The 19,919-nt window shown below is 44.9% G+C and overlaps 1 protein-coding gene across 7 annotated transcripts in view; it reads left to right on the top strand.

Annotated features, from left to right (window-relative positions):
• CNOT4 (CCR4-NOT transcription complex subunit 4) overlaps positions 1-19,919 on the top strand; it is a 118,455-nt gene that overhangs the window by 59,838 nt on the left and 38,698 nt on the right. For all 7 annotated transcript variants that reach the window (XM_074941799.1, XM_074941798.1, XM_074941804.1 and 4 more), the window contains exons 3-6: positions 12,295-12,492; positions 16,715-16,801; positions 17,390-17,491; positions 18,033-18,158. In XM_074941799.1, the coding sequence (XP_074797900.1) occupies positions 12,295-12,492; positions 16,715-16,801; positions 17,390-17,491; positions 18,033-18,158 (513 nt within the window). The remainder of the gene's footprint in view (positions 1-12,294; positions 12,493-16,714; positions 16,802-17,389; positions 17,492-18,032; positions 18,159-19,919) is intronic.

Genomic DNA, 19,919 nt, shown 5'->3' with positions numbered 1-19,919 from the left:
AAGAGGACAGGGGTATCTCTCAGCTCAGTCAAAGTACATCTTGCAGCCATAATGGCTTTCTACAAGCAGATAGAGGGATATTCTGTTTTCACCCGTCCAACAACAGAGATTCCTCAAAGATATAGCAAAAAGAAAAGGAGGACTTGTGGCACCTTAGAGACTAACAAATTTATTTGAGCATAAGCTTTCGTGAGCTTATGCTCAAATAAATTTTAGTCTAAGGTGCCACAAGTCCTCCTTTTCTTTTTGCGGATACAGACTAACACGGCTGCTACTCTGAAACCTGTCAAAAATATAGGAACCCTCTTTCCCCAAATCAGGCACCCCATTCCAGTGAGGGACCTAAATCTAGTTTTAAAGAGCCTAACTAGACCGCACTTTGAACCTATGGCCCCTTGTTCTCTTACACATCTACCAATGAAGACAGCATTCCTAGTAGCCATCACCTTGGCATGGAGAATAGGGAAAATAGCAGCATTAATGGCACATACACCCCTTCACAATTGTCTTTTAAAGTCAGTCACTCTGAGGTCACACCCAAAGTTCATCCCCATGGTCACCTCGTCTTTTCACATGAAACAGTTCATTCACCTTCTACCCAAAGCCGCCTCATGACAACAGGGAGGCTACACTACATACACATGATGTTAGGAGAGCCATGGCCTTTTATTTGGACAGGACAAAGGCCTTTACGAAATCTCCTAAGCTCTTCCTCTAAATTGTGGAAAGGTCAAAAGTGTAGCAGTATCAGCTCAGAGACTCTACAAATGGGTCTTGAATTGTATTAACTAGTGCTACCATGATCGTAATTTGCTACCCCCATCTGGAATCCATATGCATTCCATGAGTGTTTTCCATCTCTGTCACGTCATTAAAAATGTTTCTATGCCAGAAATCTGCAGGGCAGTGACTTGGGCATCTGCTCATATTTTCACAGAACACTATGCAATTACTAGATTTTCAGCTCCACGGTGTTGTCATCCATAATAGACTAGACGCCGAAGCCCTGACCCTCCATTGGGGATACTGCTTGGGAGTCACCTATCTTGGAGTACCCATAGGGATGCTACTCAAAGAAGAGGAAGTTACTCACCTTGTGCAGTAATGATAGTTCTTCAAGGTGTGTCCCCCTTGGGTGCTCTACAACCCTCCCTTCTACTTTGGTGTTCTCAGTAGGGGAGCTGCAGTAGGGAAGGAACTGAGGGTGGTTCACCCACATGGTGCTAGTTAGCCTCGAGGGAGTGCTCTCCCTCCCTTGTGCTCATGTGTGGGCCAAACAGTGCTACCAAAACCTTCAATGAGGGACGCAGATACACATACAATGGAGCATCCACAGGGACATCATTACTGCACAAGGTGAGTAGCTTCCTCTTCCTCACTTAGTTCTGCAGTTACCTTGGATAAGCAGGTGTATCCAACAACCCTCACACCATTTGTAATCACGCTCCTGACTTCAAAATGGCATGCAGTCCACTGAACTTTGTCTTGAAGCAGCTCATGGAGCTGATTACTTTGATCATGGTGGAGAATAGAGCCTTTCACGCAACATGAATTCCACTGTTGGACTCTTCCTCTGACTTACTGTGTGTATTGCTAGAATTTGTTCCTCTTTCTCTTCTGGGTCACCTGGGATGCTTGGTGATTGAATGTTGAGGATCTCCATTCTGAAAAAAAGAATGCATAGAATGGACACACTACCCATATTCTCCTTTACATTGGGGCAAACTGTTTTAGTTTTAAGTGGTATGGTTACCTATTATAGATACAACCTTGGTTTCCCTCCGTTCTTAGCCTCATGCCTCAATCCTCACTATCCCCTGTAACTGAAAGCTGCCTTGTGTGCCAAACAGCCTTTCCTCCAAGTTCCTCTTAAGAAACTCTACCTACTTCTAGGTAATATTCTTTATCCTCTTCATCGTTTAATAGTCTGCATACAATTAGACAAAGATCTGTTCAAGTTTAAAAAAAAAAGTTCCTTACTTCAAAGAGCCAGCTATCTGTGAAATGCCATATAAACTTAATGCTGTGTCCTTCTAAAATGATTACCCGAGTGTGTGTCGAAGACATAACTTGTGATAAGCATGGCTGTGACCAAGCCTCAAGAGTGGGTCATTGATTATGATCCAACAGTTATTCAAGTGAAGTGTGCATGAAGGATTGACTGTTGCATGGGGTTTGTTCTTCAGTTGTGGTGCTACAATACCTTGATTTTAAGCCACATTTCCTTAAAAATCCAAGTTCAAGGGTAGATCAAGTCAATATGGTGTTGCTGTGCATGGAGTTGAATGCATCTTTTCCATTAACACTAATAGAATGTGTCGACTTTTAAATTCCTGTGCATGGCAATGAAAAAGTATATTCCCTATACTTTCAGTACAAGCTCTGTCCTTTGCATACCAGCTCAAGTACTTCAGATTAGCTGTTTGTCCAGGACAGTGTAGAGAGACTGTTTGTTTGGTATCCTGCTTCTAGTACTGGTCAGTGTATTGTAATTCAGGGGAAGGTTATATTCTTCTATAATGCACCTAGTCAGTCAAGTCTGTTGGGTGTTAGAACATGGGGAGAGAATTCCCTGTTTTCCGTGTAATTGATTAAGTTTCATATTTTAAACTGTCAGCCCCAGAGGAAATTCCATAATATGTGCACATGTCATATCTTCAGCATCACTTCAGTAACTTCTTCATTCTCATCAATTTTAAATTTTGTCTTACAATGCATTGTGTATATATATTTTGGTATATAAACTGTTATTGTATGTCTCAAACTGTTATGAAGACTAGTTATACATTTTATAATTCTGAGTTTTGTTTTCAGGACTGAGAACGGGTAGGAGTGCCTTGTGAGCAGCAGGGTGTGGAGGATAAATATATAATAGCCTTGACATGCTTTCTGAGTTGTATGTCTTCACTGCAAAAAGGGGTGGTTTTACCTCAAGATGGCTGTCTCAATGTGAAGTCCGAGGAGTGATGAGGCACTGCAGTTTTTGTTCGAATGCTTGTTTGTGTCCATTTCATGTTAGGTTTGTGTGTGTGTGTGTGTGCTGCATGCACCGTTGCTGGAGATTTTTCCATCCATCTGGCATCCATCAGGCTGGCTCTAGTGCCCTCTTGTGTGCCATATAAGGAGTGCCACCAGCCACGGACCCTCTCAGTTCCTTCTTACCACCTGAGATGGTTGCTGAAATGTCTTCCCTTGCTTCAGCAAGGTGCCTATCGGTGGTTTTCTTCTCTGTATTGTAAGTTTAGTCTATAGTTTAGTTATAGTGTATACATTGTAAATAGTACGAGGAGTACTTGTGGCACCTTAGAGACTAACAAATTTATTTGAGCATAAGCTTTTGTGGGCTAAAGCCCACTTAATCAGATGCATGCACTGGAAAATACAGTAGGAAGATATAGATATAGACAGAGAACATGGAAAAATGGGGGTTGCCGTACCAACTCTAACAAGAGTAATCAATTAAGGTGTGCTATTATCAGAAGGAGAAAAAAAACTTTTTTAGTGATGATCAGGATGGCCCATTTCAAACAGTTGACAAGAAGGTGTGAGTAACTGTAAGGGGGGAAATTAGCATAGGAAAATAGTTTAGTTTGTATAATGACTCATCTACTACCAGTCTTTATTCAAGCCCTATTTAATGGTGTCCAGTTTGCAAATTAATTCCAGTTCTGCAGTTTCTCATTGGAGTCTGTTTTTGAACTTTTTTTGTTGAATAATTGCGACTTTTAGATCTGTAACTGAGTGTCCAGGGAGGTTGAAGTGTTCCGCAACTGGTTTTTGAATGTTATAATTCTTCATGTCTGATTTGTGTGCATTTATTCTTTTGCATAGAGACTGTCCAGTTTGGCCAATGTACATGGCAGAGGGGCATTGCTGGCACATGATGGCATATATCACATTGGTAGATGTGCAGGTGAACGAGCCTCTGATAGTGTGGCAGATGTGATTAGGCCCTATGATGGTGTCCTTTGAATAGATATGTGGACAGAGTTGGCTACGGGCTTTGTTGCAAGGATAGGTTCCTGGGTTCGTGTTTTTGTTGTGTGGTGTGTGGTTGCTGATAAGTATTTTCTTCAGATTGGGAGGCTGTCTGTAAGCGAGGACTGGCCTGTCTCCCAAGATATGTGAGAGTGAGGGATCATCCTTCATGATAGGTTGTAGATCCTTGGTGATGCGCTGGACAGGTTTTAGTTGGGGGCTGAAGGTGATGCCTAGTGGCGTTATTTTCTTTGTTGGGCCTGTCCTGTAGTAGGTGACTTCTGGGTACTCTTCTGGCTCTATCACTCTGTTTCTTCACTTCAGCAGGTGGGTATTGTAGTTGTAAGAACGCTCGATAGAGATCTTGTAGGTGTTTGTCTCTGTCTGAGGGGTTGGAGCAAATGTGGTTGTATCTTAGAGCTTTGCTGTAGACAATGGATTGTGTGGTGTGGTCTGGATGAAAGCTGGAGGCAAGTAGGTAAGTATAGCAGTCAGTAGGTTTGCTGTATAGGGTGGTGGTTATGTGACCATTGCTTATTAGCACTGTAGTGTCCAGGAAGTGGGTCTCTTGTGTGGACTGGTTGAGGCTGAGGTTGATGGTGGGATGGAAGTTGTTGAAATCATGGTGGAATTCCACAAGGGCTTCCTTTCCATGGGTCCAGATGATGATGTCATCAATGTAGCGCAAGTAGAGTAGGGGCATTAGGGGACGAGAGCTGAGGAAGCGTTGTTCTAAGTCAGCCATAAAAATATTGGCATACTATGGGGCCATGCGGGTACCCATAGCAGTGCCGCCGACTTGTAGGTATACTTTGTTCCCACATGTGAAATAGTTGTGGGTGAGGACAAAATTCAGCCATCAGGTTTGCTGTGACATTATTGGGGATGCTGTTCCTGACGGCTTGCAGTCCATCTTCGTGTGGAATGTTGGTATAGAGGGCTTCTTCCAGAAAACACCATCCTGGCCACTATGGATGTAGATCACCGATGGATTGTAGTTTCCTCAGGAAGTCAGTGGTGTCTCGAGGATAGCTAGGAGTGCTGGTAGCGTTGGGTCTTGAGAGTCTACATAGACAATCCTGCTGTCAGGGTGCCAATCCCTGAGACGATGGGGCGTCCAGGATTTCCAGGTTTATGGACCTTGGGTAGCAGAATACCTCTGGTCGGGGTTCTAGGGGTGTGTCTGTGCAGATTTGTTCTTGTGCTTTTTCAGGGAGTTTCTTGAGTAGATGGTGTAGTTTCTTTTGGTAACCCTCAGTGGGATCAGAGGGTAATGGCCTATAGAAAGTGGTGTTAGAGAGCTGCCTAGCAGCCTATCGTTCATATTCCAACCTATTCACGATGAGGGCAGCACTTCCTTTGTCAGCCTTTTTGATTATGATGTCAGAGTTGTTTCTGAGGCTGTGGATGGCATTGTGTTCTGCACGGCTGAGGTTATGGGGTAAGTGATGCTGCTTTTCCACAATTTCAGCCCGTGCACGTTGGCGGAAGCACTCTATGTAGAAGTCCAGTCTGTTTCGACCTTCAGGAGGGGTCCACGCAGAATCCTTCTTTTTGTAGTGTTGGTAGGAAGGTTTCTGTGGGTTAGTATGCTGTTTAGAGGTGTGTTGGAAATATTCCATGAGTCGGAGACATCGGAAGTAGGATTCTAGGTCACCACAGAACTGTATCATGTTCGTGGGGGTGGAGGGGCAGAAGGAGAGGCCCTGAGATAGGACAGATTCTTCTGCTGGGCTAAGAGTATAGCTGGATAGATTTACTATTTCCCCATGCTAATTTTCCCCCTACTGTTACTCACACCTTTTTGTCAACTGTTTGAAATTGGCCATCCTGATTATCACCACAAGTTGTTTTCTCCTGCTGGTAATAGCCCACCTTAAATGATTACTCTCTTTTGCGTTGGTATGGCAACCCCCATTTTTTCATTTGTGTGTGTGTGTGTGTAAAAAAAAAATATATATATTTCCTACTGTATTTTCCAGTGCATGCATCTGATGAAGTGGGCTTTAGCCCATGAAAGCTTATGCTCAAATAAATTTGTTAGTCTCTTAGGTGCCACAAGTACTCCTCGTTCTTTTTGCTGATACAGACTAACATGGCTACCACTCCGAAACCTGACACCATGCAAGGCATTGTAAATAGTGTTACTGTAGAGGGTACCCTCTCCCCTTATTGTTAAGGGTCTCCCATTACCCCTGGAGCTGGGCTTCAAATCTTTTGCCGCCTGTGGCAAGCCTATGTCTGTGAGCAACCCACATTCCAGTTGTCTGAAGAGTCTGGGAGAATCTCGTATGAAAGATCACTGTCAAATTTGTTGAGACTTTAAGCCTTGCACAAGGGACAGAGTGATCAGACTTAAGGCTATCCTAATGGAAGCCACTCTTTAGACTGGCTTCAGAACCAAGCTACTCAGATTCAGCACCGAGCACTTCAGCCTTGGTGCAAAGCACTTCTCCGGCACTGTGTACCTCCCAGCACTACTCTCCATCTCTGATGCTGAAGAAGAAACACTAAAAGCAGCACACCAACAGGGGGCACTTGCCAGTGCCAAAGAATGGCAAGCAAGGGGAAGGCAGTGAAGTGCAACCTGCGTCGGGCCACTTTTCAACCTCTGGTCCCATGGCGGCACCGTTGAGATGGTTGAGTCTGGTGCTGGATCCCTCACCGACACTGGGAAGTCGTGGTGCCAGCAGAATTGCAGTGCCTCCAACTCGGGAGTCCTTTGCAGCGGCTAGAGATTTGCTGTCACTCCTGGTCCTGCCTACCCTGTTTAATCAGCTGCCGGCTCCGTCAACCTCGAGCAGGAGAGAGCACGGTGCTCCGAACACCTTTCTGTCACCCGCCCCTGTGGTACCTTCTAGAGGGAAGCAGTCTCTTTTCTCCTCTTCTGTTCACCGGACCCTTGGCACCAACTGGAGGCAGCAAGAGGTACTGCTCTCCCATGGTCACCTAGAGAGGACTCTTTGTCTGAGTCCAACGTGGAGGTCTACATTCAGCCTAAGAGCCATCAGTATTCATCCTACATGCCATCAGACCTCCAGTGCGGTGCTGGTGCCTGGCCAGGAGGACAATGGCCTGTGCAGTGGCCATGCTGGAATCCTTGGGGTTTTCCCTCGGTACCGGGTCCCCCCTCCCACCGATCCTTTCAGTTGCGTCTGAGAAGTGGTCTCCCACTCCTCCACATTCGGCACCGGACACTGACTCTAGTACCGACCCTAGTACCGATCTACAGGATGTGCTGCCTGTGGAGGTTACTGAAGCTGAAAAAGAGAAAGAAGCCCCCTTTTCCAGTACAGGCCTCTTGCTTCTCCTCCTCCCCGGATGAGGCCATCTCAGGCCCGAGCAGCTAACTACCACAAGATGACTTTCTGGCTCATCAACAGCACCTAAAGCGGATAGTGGCTAAGTTGGGGCTAGAGATTGAAAAGCTCAAGGGATCATCCCGCAGCCCCATTGACATTCTGGTTGCAGCAGCTCCATCTAAGGTGGTCTTATCCATTAATGAGGTGGTAATGGATCAGGTTAAAGTCCTGTGTCAGACACCATCTTCTCTTCAAAATAAGGGGCAGAGGAGAAATATGTGCCAGCCAGTGGGTATGAGTATCTGTACACTCATCCCACTCGTATCACTGGCTAATGAAAGGGACAGACAGGGCCAGTCGAGTGCTACTCCCAAACAGAAGAATGCAAAGAAACGTGATCTATTTGGGAGGAAAGTTTATTCAACAGGTGGTCAACAACTACATATCTCAAACCAACAAGCCTTACTGGGGAGTAAGACTACAATTTGTGGGACTCCTTGGCCAAATTTAAGAACTCTGTGCCCCAGGAATCAAGGCAGGAATTCTCAGCCCTCTTAGAAGAGGGAGGGAATGTTGCCAGAGCCTCTCTCCAGGCGGCACTGGACGCAGCAGATGCATGGTGAGGACAATGGCCTCTGCTGTCACCATGAGACTATGCTCTTGGCTGCAGCCCTTGGGACTCCCTCACGAGGTCCAGCAGTCAGTCTGGGCCTTTCAAAGGCTCCTCATTTTCAGAGGAGATGAACATGAGACTGCACGGCCTGAAGGTTTCAAGGGCTAGCCTCATGTCCCTGGGTCTCTATGCTCTGTCTACTTTGAGGAAGCATATCAAGCCCCATCAGCCACCACGCTTCCCAGCTCAGTGTCTGAGAAGGAACCCTGTAAAAGAAAAGGGAGAGGTTTATAAGCACTGTCAACTACTTCCATCCACCTCAGCCTCCCAGCTGGGCTTGCGTAGGCACTTTGGTTGGCCTGAGCAGGTCTTTTTGAAGGTGTGCCCAAGGCGCTATACCAGTTCCCCCTCCTCAGATCCTGCCTCTCCTTTATTTTTGGACTGACCGTCCCACTTCAGTCCGGCATGTTCCCACATAACATCAGACCTCTGAGTGCTAAAAACAGTGGTGGTCGGTGATACCCTTCAGTTTCCATCCACCTCTACCTCCCGCCCCCTATCCCCATCCCTCTTCAGGGATCCTTCTCACAAGCCTCTCCTCACCCAGGAGGGTGCAGACCCTCCTACGGATGGGGGCTCTGGAGGAGGTACTGCAAAACTTGAGAGGGAAGGAGATTTACTCCTAATATTTTCAAATCCCAAAGGCCAAGAGAGGCCTTTGATTCATCCTGGGCCTGTCGCCTCAACTAATATCTCAAGAAACTGAGATTCTGCATGGTCTCCTTGGCCTCCACCATTTCCTCCCTAGATCCAGAGGACTGGTACACCGCGATTGACTTGAAGGACACTTACTTTCACATTTCTATCTTCTGTGACCACAGAAGATTTCTCAGGTTTATTGTGAACCAAACTCATTTCCAATTCACTATTCTTCCCTTCAGCCTGTCCGCAGCCCCCTGGATCTTCATGGAGTGCCTGGTGGTAGCTGCCTTCCTCAGATGGCGAGGTGTTCTCGTCTACTTATACCTTGACAAGTGGCTGATCAAGGGTTATTCAGAGGCTCATGTAAAGACCAGCATTTGCGTGGTTCAAGCCACTTTCCGAGTGCTGGGCCTCTTGATAAATGAGAAGAAGTTGACTTATTCCAGTTCAGAGAACAGTTTATCGGGCCAGTGCTTGACTTGACCCAGGCCAAAGTCTTCCTTCCAGAGGTCTGATTCCAGATTATGTCAGATCTGATATCCAAAGTCATGGTTCACCCAATTACAACAGCCCGGATTTGCCTCAAGCTACTAAGTCACATGGCCACATGCAATTATGTGGTCTGGCATGCAAGGCTACACCTCAGGTCCCTGCAGACATGGCGAGCTTCATTTCCTCCCTGAACAGACACCATTTGGACTCAGTGCTTGCTGTTCCAACACTGGACCTCTCCTCTCTCGACTGGTGGTGGAAGGACCCGCTGTCGGTAATAATGTGAGTCCTGTATCTCGCCCTGACTCGGCAGTGTCCCTAGTCTCAGACATGTCAGACCTAAGTTGGGTAGCCCACCTCAACAGATGCAGGGCTTGTGGTCCCAGGAAGAACTCTTCCTGCACATAAACATCAGGGAACTCGGGACAATTTGCTTAGCCTGCCAACTGTTGCTTCCCAAGGTCTCAGATAAGGTGGTGTGAGTTCTGACAACACCGCAGCCATATTCTATCTCAACTAGCAGGGAGGAGCTTGATCCTCCATCCTGTGTCAGGAGGCTGTACGTCTGTGGGACTTGTGTGAATGACTCGATCCACCTCAAGGCTTCACATCTTCTGGGAGCCCAAAACGCACTGGCCGATCACCACAGTAGATCCTTTTCCTCTGACCACAAGTGGTTCCTTCACCCGGAGGTCACCAGGTTCAAGCCTTAAAGGTGGGGTCTCCCCAAGTGGACCTGTTTGTGACCAAGCAGAACAGAAAATGCCATTATTTTTCTTAATTGCCCGGGCACAGTCCAGGCTCTCTCTCTGATGTCTTCCTGCTTCCATGGACAGAATTCCTATTCTGTGCATTCCCACTGGTCCTCTGGTTCACAATGTCCTCCTGGAAATCAAACTGGACAAGGCAAGAGTTATTCTTAGTCTTGGCATGGCCACACCAACACTGGTTCAGCACGCTATTATATCCATCAGTAGCAACCCCACTTCCTCTCTTCCTGGACCTGTATGGATGTTACATGGCTGAACCCAGAGGAGCAGGCCTGTTCAGAACAAGTTTGACAGGTTTTGCTGGGTAGTAGGAAGCCATCCACTAGGGCTACCTGCCTCACCAATTGGAAGTGTTCCTTGATATGGTCATCCCAACAAGATCTCATTCCAACTCGGTCTTCCCTTTAGTCTGTCTTGGACTACTTGCTCCATCTTAAACAACAGGGTCTGGGTTGTGTCTATCAAGGTGCATTTAGCAGCAATTTTGGCCTTCCACTGACCAGTGAACAGCAGGTCAGTGTTCTCTCATGAAATGATGGTTCATTTTGTTACAGGGCTGGAGAGACTTTATCCTTAGATCAGCTTGCGGATCTCTTCTCTTCCCCCACCTCCCCCTCCCCCCAATGGGACTTAAACATGGTTCTTCCAAGGCTCACAGGTCCTCCCTTTAAATCGCTGGTGTCATGCCCTCTACTGCTTCTCTCTTGGAAGATCACCTTGCTTGTATTGATCATCCAGAAGAATCTCTTAAGTCAAGGGCCTTTCATCAGAGCCACCATACACGGTGTTGTTCAGGGACAACGTTAACTGCACCCCACCAGGCCTTTCTGCCAAAGGTGGTTTCACAGTTCCATAGCAACCAGGCCATTTTTCTACCAGTCTTCTTCCTGAAGCCTCACAAGAACTCAAAGTGGCGACTTCACTCATTGGATATTAGGCATGCCCTTGCCTTCTTTATTGAGAGGACTAAACCCTTTTGCAGATCCACACAACTCTTTGTAGCAGAAAGGATGAAAGGCCTTTCAGTGTCAGCCCAGAGGATCTCATCCTGGATGACCTCCAGTATTCGGGCATGCTATGAGCATGAGAATGTTCCACCATCATGACTGTTCACTCCACGAGAGTTCAGGTCTCTTCAGCAGTGTTCATCGCAGAGGTTCCAATCCACGACTTGGTCGTTGGTGCCTACTATTGCATCCCACTACACCATCACCCAATAGGCTTGAGACAATGCCAGGTTCAGGAGAGTAGTGTTGCAGTCTGCATGTCCATGAGCTCCAAGCCCATCTCATGGGGTATTGCTTGTGAGTCACCTAATGTGGAATGGACATGAGCAAGCACTTGATGAAGAAAAATGGTTACTGACCTTTCCGTAACTGTTCTTTGAGATGTTGCTCATGTCCATTCCATGACCCACCTTCCTACTCCTCTGTCAGAGTTGGCCAGCAAAAAGAGACTCAAAGGGTGCGTGGCCGGCAGTGCCCCATATACTAGCTCATAAGCACACGGCACCAGAGTGCGATAGAGCCAGCCCGATGGATACCACCTGGGGAAACCTCTCTGGCAATGGTTCACCCGGCACGCACACACACCTAATGTGAAATGGACACAGGGAACACATCTCGAAGTACAACAATTACGGAAAGGTTCGTAACTGTTTTTTAAACTCCTGTGTAGCTCGTTGGGGTGAACCCACCTTGGGTTTACTTCAGCTAACTTCATTGAGGTAAAACCTACAGTGCTTGTCTTCAATGAGAGAGCTATCTTGAAGTAAAATTGTGCTTCCTCCCCTCTCCCCAGTGGAGACAAAGTCTGTCTGAAACTGCTAGGCAAACATGTTAACAGTACTATTAAATGATCCAATGTAGTAGCTGTTGTAGTAACCTGCCTCTATACCAAGGGAAGATAACACAAAGAACGAACTGTACAATAGCAAAATTCTCTGGTCAGAAAGCTAAGAGGACTCTTGAAAACCCAGAGGGGCACATTTTGATTTCATGACAATGACCAAATGGATTCTTTTGTTCTATGTTATAGACTGGCTTTTAAAATATTCTTCATACGTATGACAGAATTAAACTGGATGTGTGATGACAGGGCCCTGCCTTTTCCCATGCTTACTGTGCCGCCTTATTGAAATTCCTTGGGAGGATTCTGTCCTGTTGCCAATGCTTGTAGAATTCTCCAACGGGACGAGCAGCAGAGTCAGTGTAATGTTTGTCAGTTTCAGTATTACATGAGTGCAAGTAGGGGTATTGTTTCAAAGTAATGTGAGATTCCCCTCTCTTCCTAAGGGGCTGTGTACACTGTCTCCACAGAGCTGCCAACCAGAAAACTACATAACATTAACATCAATTTGTATATCTAATTACTGAGATTGTTCTCAAATATTTAGTCTCTTAACTGGGTTGCATTTAATGGTGTTTTTTATGTTCAGCCATATCCAGAAGATCCAGCAGTGTACAAACCACTCTCCCAGGAAGAGCTGCAAAGGATAAAAAATGAAAAGAAACAGAAGCAAAACGAGAGAAAGCAGAAAATATCAGAGAATCGCAAACACCTGGCCAGCGTACGGGTTGTACAGAAGAACCTTGTCTTTGTGGTAGGGCTGTCACAGCGCCTAGCAGATCCAGAGGTAAACAGTTCATATGTGCCAGTTCTCCCTGCTGCCTAAATACTACCATAATCAGAATATCTAAAGACCACATCTAAAGTGTGGTATCCTTGTGCTTCACTTGGATGGCAAACTGCATGTCGGTTTTTACTGATGCCAGATAAAACAACTCTCTAGAAATGGCTGCTCCGATGCTTAGGGTCCCTTCACTTTAAGGGCGTGGATGAACTTCCTCCCTCCTTCAAACCTCACCAGCTGTTCATTGTTTTTGTTTCTGTTAATACTAGGTGTACTAACCTTTTTTTGGAGAAACACGTTTGGTTTCTTCAACATAAGATGAGCTGAAGGATTCGGATATATGAGCTTTACCTGTGTTAGACCCACAGCTATAGCCCCACTTTCCATTGCAAGTGTCTTTCCCCTACATCTAGAGTGGTGTCGGTGCCCCTCTTAGTCTCATTTGGTCCACCTACCTGCTGTACCTGACATGCAACTGGTGGTGAGGAGTAGATACTTAACTATTTCAATGCAAAGGTATTAGCTGATAGGGCCAGGGAATCCCCCTACTGTTCCACTGATAGATCAGACTCGTAGAAATTCTGCTGTATTATGTCCCAGTATTGCCTCCATTCCGTTGCATTTTCTTATGGCAGCCTTATCTGGGAGGAAAAAAATCCAGAACATAGGAAGGGAGATCTAAGCATCTGGGTCAGGTGGGCGACAAAAGAACTGAGTTGCCTAAATTGCAGGGCCGTTATCTCTTATCACTCCACTCCTCATCAAAGATGAGTACAAAATTTTCTGGTTAGTGAAGTGTACCCAACACTTTCTATAATAGTTTTGCTTTAATTTTAAAAAGTTTCTAACCTTCATAGTTGCAGAGAACCTTCTAAAAGTGACAAATGTAGTTCTGTCTTCCTGAAACTGCAGGTGCTTTCTGAATACAGGTATGAATTACCAAGGCCCAAATCCTGTCCCTAGTATGCAGTGAAACTGCTGGACTGTGCACTGCAGAATTTCTCTCTGGTTTGGGTTGGAGGAAAAGTACTCCCTTCCACTCCTCTCATGCTGTTCCTTAGATGCAGAGCCACTCCATAGTTGCATATCCAGCCTCAGAACTGGATATGCAACTCACTACTTCATCTCCCTCTACACTGCTGGGGGGAGGGTAATGGCCAGTGGATTGATACTGCGATTCTCTCTGCAAACTCCATCATTGCACAGGTAGCTACTACACAGCTGGGCTCTGTAATGTACAGGAAGTGTGCCTCCCTTGATGAGCTCCCTTTATCATGTTCCTCTGCAGAGTGGAGCTACACAGATTCTGCTAGAAGACAACCCTTGCTGCAGGGGAGGGGGAAGCTCTTTAAAAAACTGCTCCAGAGGTGATTCTCGCAATTGCAGGCTGGGAAGCCTAACTTCTTAGAACCATAGGGTTAGAAGAGGCCACAAGGTTCAACTAGTCTAACCCTCTTACAAGATGCAGGATTTGTTGAGTCTAAACCATCCAAGACAAATGGTTATTCAGCCTCTTTGAAAACCTCCAGGGAAGGAGATTCTATGACTTCTGCAGGCAGTTGGTTCATTGTCCTACTCTTCTTACAGTTAAGAAGCTTTTCCTGAGATTTATTTTAAATCTGCTGTGCTGTAATTTGAAACCATTGCCTCTTGTCCTGCCCTCTGTGGCAACAGAGAGCAAATTTTCTCCATCTTTTTTATGGCAGCCTTTTAAGTATTTGAGGACAGCTATCATGTCCCTTAATCTCCTCTTTTCCAAACTAAACATACCCGGTTCCTTCAGCCTTTGCTCGTATGGCTTGCATTCCATCCCTTTGATCTTTTGTCGCTCGCCTCTGGAACCCCACTTGAGACCTCCTTCCCATATGACATTTTACCATTAGTAGTTACTTTCTGTGGCTGTTTAACCAGTATCCACTTCACGGTAGTTCTACCAAGCCTGCATTTCTCCAGCTTGCTTAGGAAAATGTCACATGGGACAGTGTCAAAAGCCTCGATAAAATCTAGGTATATTTATGTCCACCGCATTTCCCCTATCCATCAAACCAGTAACCTTGTCAAAGAAGAAAATCAAGCTGGCTTGGCATGATTTATTCTTCATAAATTCATGTTGGCTGCTAATGATTACGCCTTCATCCTCTAGGTATTTGCAAATTGACTATTTCATACATTGCTCTAGTACAGAGGTCTCAAACTCAAATGACCACAAGGGCCACATGAGGACTAGTGCATTGGCCCAAGGGCTGCATCACTGACACGTCCTCCCCCGCTGCCCTCGGCCCTGCCCCCACTCCATCCCTTCCGTGAGGCCCTGTCCCTGCCCTGCCTCTTCCTGCCCCTTCCCTGCCCCCATTCCAACCCCTTGCCCAAAGTCCCCACCCCAACTCCACCCCCTCCCTGCCCAGGGGATGCAGGAGAGGTGCGGGGTGTGGCGGGGGCTCAGGGCAGGGAGTTGGGGTGAGGGGTGCGGCAGGGGGTTGGGGTTTGGGGTGCGGCAGGGGGCTCAGGGCAGGGAGTGCAGGAGGTGTGCAGGGTGTAGCGGGGGCTCAGAGCAGGGAGTTGGGGTGAGGGGTGCGGGGGGGGGGGGAGGGGGCTTCAGGGTGCAGGAGGGGTGTGGGGTGCGGCAGGGGGCGGGCAGGGAGTTGGGGTGCGGGCTCCAGCCTGGCCGCTCTGCTCCGTTCCAGGAAGCAGCCGGAACCATGTTCCTGGGGTGGGGGGACATGGCTCCGTGTGCTGCTCTTGCCACTCCTCCAAGTACCTCCCCCAAAGCTCCCATTGGCCGTGGTTCCCTGTTCTCAGCCAATGGGAGCTGTGGGGGTGGCGCCTGGAAGCGAGAGCAATGCATGGAGCTGTCTGCTGTGTGACCCCCTCCCCCCCCCCCCGCCCCCAGGGGCATGGTTCTGGCCGCTTCAGGGAGCGGCACGGGGCTCGCGGTGCCATGGGGTAGGCAGAGGGGCGGGGGGTGGGAGGGGTGCGGGAGCTTGGCTGGCCGCACGAAAGAACCCCACGGGCTGTTTTTTTTTTTTGAGACCCCTGCTCTAGTAGCTTCCCAGGTATCGAGGCAGGCTGATTGGTCTATAGTTACCTGGCTCCTCCTTTTTCCCTCTTTTAAAGATGGGCATTACATTAGCCTTTCTCCAGTCTTCTGGGTTCTCTTTCAGTGCCAGGCAAGTAGGTTGAAACTTTAGTAAAGAACAGAATTATCAGACACACAGATGAACATATGTTGGAGAAGAATCAACATGGAGTTTGTGTTGGGAAATTGTGCTTCATCAGTCTGTTAGAATTCTTTGAAGGCATCAACAAGCATGGGGACAAGGGTGAGCCAGTGGATATAGTGGTCTTGGACTAGCAAAAAGCCTTTGATAAGGTCTCACACCAATGGCTCTTAAGCAAGTAAGCAGTTAGAGGATAAGAGGGAAGATCCTGTCGTGGTTCAGTAACTGATTAAAAGATAGGAAACAAAGAGTGGGAATAGATAGTCACTTTTTTGGACAGAGGTAAATAGTGTGGTCCCCCAAGCGCCTGTACGGGAACCTATGCTGTTCAACATATTCATAAATGATCTAGAAGAGGGCGTGAACAATAGGTTGGCAGAATTTGCAGGCAATACACAATTATTCAAGATGGCTAAGTCCAAAACTGATTGTGAACAGTTAAAAAGGAATTTCACAAAATTTTATCTGTGTCTCCGTAGATGAGTTTTCAAGTCACTTTTTAAAATTAGGACTGATGTGATTGTTTTCTTACATTTATTTTGTAATTTCTGGAGTATCTTTAAAACATGGGGAAATATTAGATCAACCTGATCACCCATGGGCCAGCTTTGTGCTCCAGTCAAGTTCTGGGGTAGCTATTACATAACTGTGTTTTGTGTGCACTGGGGGGCAACCCTGATCAGCTTGATTATTGCAGGATTTGGATGTCTTGGGTTCGAAAAGGAGCTACAAGATTCAAGTGTAAGATATGATGAATACCTGTCATCCTGGCTCTTTGGGGCAGTGTTAATGTTACCAACATTAAGAAAAAGTAATGTAAATCTTGTTTAATTGAAGGTTCTCAGAACAAACTTATCTATATGATCTTGTCCTCTCTCATTTTCACTAGTTAAAGGTCTTAATTGCAAAACTAAGTTATTCGTTAAAAAAATTAATCCTTTAGCAATATCATTGAGTTGCTATTAATTTCCCAATATGTCTGTTTAATTTACTCATTCCTCCTGCAGGTTTTGAAGCGGCCAGAATATTTTGGGAAGTTTGGTAAAATACATAAAGTTGTCATCAACAACAGCACATCATATGCAGGCTCCCAGGTAAGCCATGGTAGGAGATTCTTGGGCTTTTGTTGTTCTGGTATTGTGGTGGCACTGTTCATGACAGGAGTTATGGGTTCAAGAAGAATCTGGGCTACATTTTCCTGATGGAGTGGTGGCTAATTATCATGGCAAATTATCATGGCGGGTTGTGGGGCTGGGGTTTGGAGAATGAATACTACAGCAACGGAGTACATAGAGTAATATTGATTGTATCCTTAAATGACTTTGCACACGCAGTCCTTGGAAATTGTCTGCAAAATAATGGAGGCCGTGGTAGGAAAGCAAAAGATAGAATCTTCAGAAAAGCCCTCTGGAATAATAGTGTGGTATCTATTCTTACATTTCCAGCTACCAAGTACTTTAATAAACCATATTTTAATAAGCTTTTCATTTTCACAAACTTTTAAGAGCCTTAAGCTTCCTTTTTTCAGACCTTCACATTGACTACCTTTCAAGTAAATGAATTGTTTGATTTCAAACAAATGTAATTTTAAACCTTGTTAAATGAATTTTAGCCAGATAGTAAAGGAAAATTAAAAAAAAATTAACCAGAAAGAATTCAACATTGTTCAATTCTTTCTCTAGGGTCCGAGTGCAAGTGCATACGTAACCTACATCCGATCAGAAGATGCTCTCAGAGCCATACAGTGTGTCAATAATGTGGTGGTAGATGGCAGAACACTTAAGGTAGTATTTTGCATTCTGTGATTGGCACATTCAAGGACTTTAACATCTAGTTGCTATATTTTACTCAGTAAAAACATCCAGTTAGACACAGTATTTATATAAATCATCAGAGCTGGTCATAGAATCCACGTGTCTTGAGTTTGAGCTCTTGTGCCGAGTGTTTTGTGGGAGGGCTCAGAAATGAATAGGGGATTAACTCAGAAAATACCAGCTTGTAATTGAGATTTTTTTGGCCCTACCTTTACAAATATGAAAGTAAATCTCTACCCAACTTTGGTCTTGCTTGCTTTTATTTTGATGTGATGAAAATTGATTTTGAAGTACATTCTGATTATCTAGACCCTGGATATGAGTCTCATGTTACTGATATCCTATTTAGGCCTTGTCAAAAAACTTGTTTCAATGAACTCCAATTTTTATGAAGGTATATCGTCTTCTGAGACCTCTGTTAAATTCAGAGAGCTTTTTTGTGCTTGAAATATGGCTTCTAGGTTTCTGTGCTTAGCTCAGCTACTCAGTCTCACTTTTCTTTCTCCTTCAGGCATCTTTAGGTACAACAAAATATTGCAGTTATTTCCTAAAGAACATGCAGTGTCCAAAACCTGACTGTATGTATCTACATGAGCTGGGGGACGAAGCAGCCAGTTTCACAAAAGAGGAGATGCAGGTAGATGCACACAGAAAGGAGGATCCTAAATTGTAGTGTGAATGTCTGTTTTTTCCTGTGTATGACTTATATTAAAGTGTAGTGTAGCCAGCCTTTTAAATATTATCATAGCAAAACTTTTTTTTTTTTTTTTTTTTTTTTACCCAGAAGATACTTAGCCAATTGGGCACTGGTGGTTTTCCAATAAGTGTGCTGTTTTTACAGGCTCAAAAGGAGTCAATCTTCCAAGTATTGGATAGTTAAAGGTTTGTAAGACAATTGTGGGATAGTTTATATTTCCTACTGTATCTCATGAAATGGGTGCTAAGCATTTGGAAGAGTATTAAGATGTTATGAGGGTAATTTATTAGCACGTAATACATCTATAAGTTTACATTAACCAAATTTTAGGTTCATGATTGTCATGAGCGTCTCAAAGTGGATTTTGTTTAGGGATTGGAAGGAAACCATACAGGTTTCTGTTCCTCCCATAATCCAGTAGTTTGGCTTGCATGACTGAAGGTGTGGGCTTCGAAGAATTGCCTTTTGAGTATAGATCAGAATAATGTAGTGGTGTCATAAAAACAGAGTATAATTTTTTTAACTTTGCATGATTTGGAGACTTTTCTCTGAAGTCTTGTGCTACTGAAGGGGGTGTATAAGGTCTCTAACTCTGATTGGATTACCTATGATACTTAGTGGAAGTGGGATGCATAATCAGTACTGTTTGAGTGAGCCGTAGTAAGGTAAGTAAAGTAAGGACTGTTTTTCCCCCGGTACTACTTAGTTTTGTATGAAATGATTTAAAATGAGAAACAATACTTCTGATGTTTTAAAAATGTAAGGCTAAAAAGATTACTTTTTGATTGAGTTGTAATATAGTACAGTATTTCTGGGATGACTTGACATTGTCATGAATATTTCAATTGTATTTATCTGAATTTTTTTAACCCTGATGGGTGTAACTGAGGGCTGTTTACATGGGTTGGCAATGTGCACCATGGGGGTGCGATTTCTAAAGTGCACTCATGCTTTGCACATTAATTGATCTGCGTAGACCCTGCTGGTGCACACTAGATTTCCTGGTGCACTTCAGCAAAGTACTGTTTGAAACAGTACTATGTTAAAGTTTACTAGGGAATATTTAGGGTCTACATGGACCGGTTAGTGTACAACATGTTTGAGTGCTTTAGGAATCACACTCCATAATACGGATTACTGGATTCTGTAGACATACCATTTCATGACACTATATACAAAATATGTGTTAAAGGTGTAATGAACACTTGATGCTTGCAGAATGATGTAGTTCCAATTTTACGGGAGTAAAATTTTGCTTCTGTTTCTAAAGTGCCTATCATAGTGTTGAGGGTCACTGGGCGTTTTAAATTCAATTTGTTTGCATTTTGCAACTTTAGATTTAATTTAAAATTCTTGTAAATATTGAAATTAAACTTGCATGTAATATTACCTTGTAACCATTCTAACCCAAGCCTCATACCAAAAACTTCCTTCAAATTTGGACAGCTTTGGTTGTCGGAAGAGAGAAGGCAAAATATTTTAATATTTAGTCTAACCCTGTTTCAGTTGTCATGCTTAAGTGCCTTCTCTCAAAAAATAAATAATACATAGAAGAAGCTACTCTGCATTAGATTGAATAAACTTTAAATAAGTGGTTCTAATATGTTCTAGGAATGCCAAAAGGATAGACCTGAATTGAATTAATCTCATCCCCTTCTTCACTCCGAAGTAGAGTCTGTGCAGTATGAATCATTCAGGCAT

The sequence above is a fragment of the Natator depressus genome, chromosome 1 (assembly GCF_965152275.1).
Source record: "Natator depressus isolate rNatDep1 chromosome 1, rNatDep2.hap1, whole genome shotgun sequence".
Taxonomy (NCBI): Eukaryota; Metazoa; Chordata; order Testudines; family Cheloniidae; genus Natator; species Natator depressus.
The sequence above is the reverse complement of the archived record's forward strand: the minus strand, read 5'-3'. Positions and strand labels throughout refer to the sequence as shown.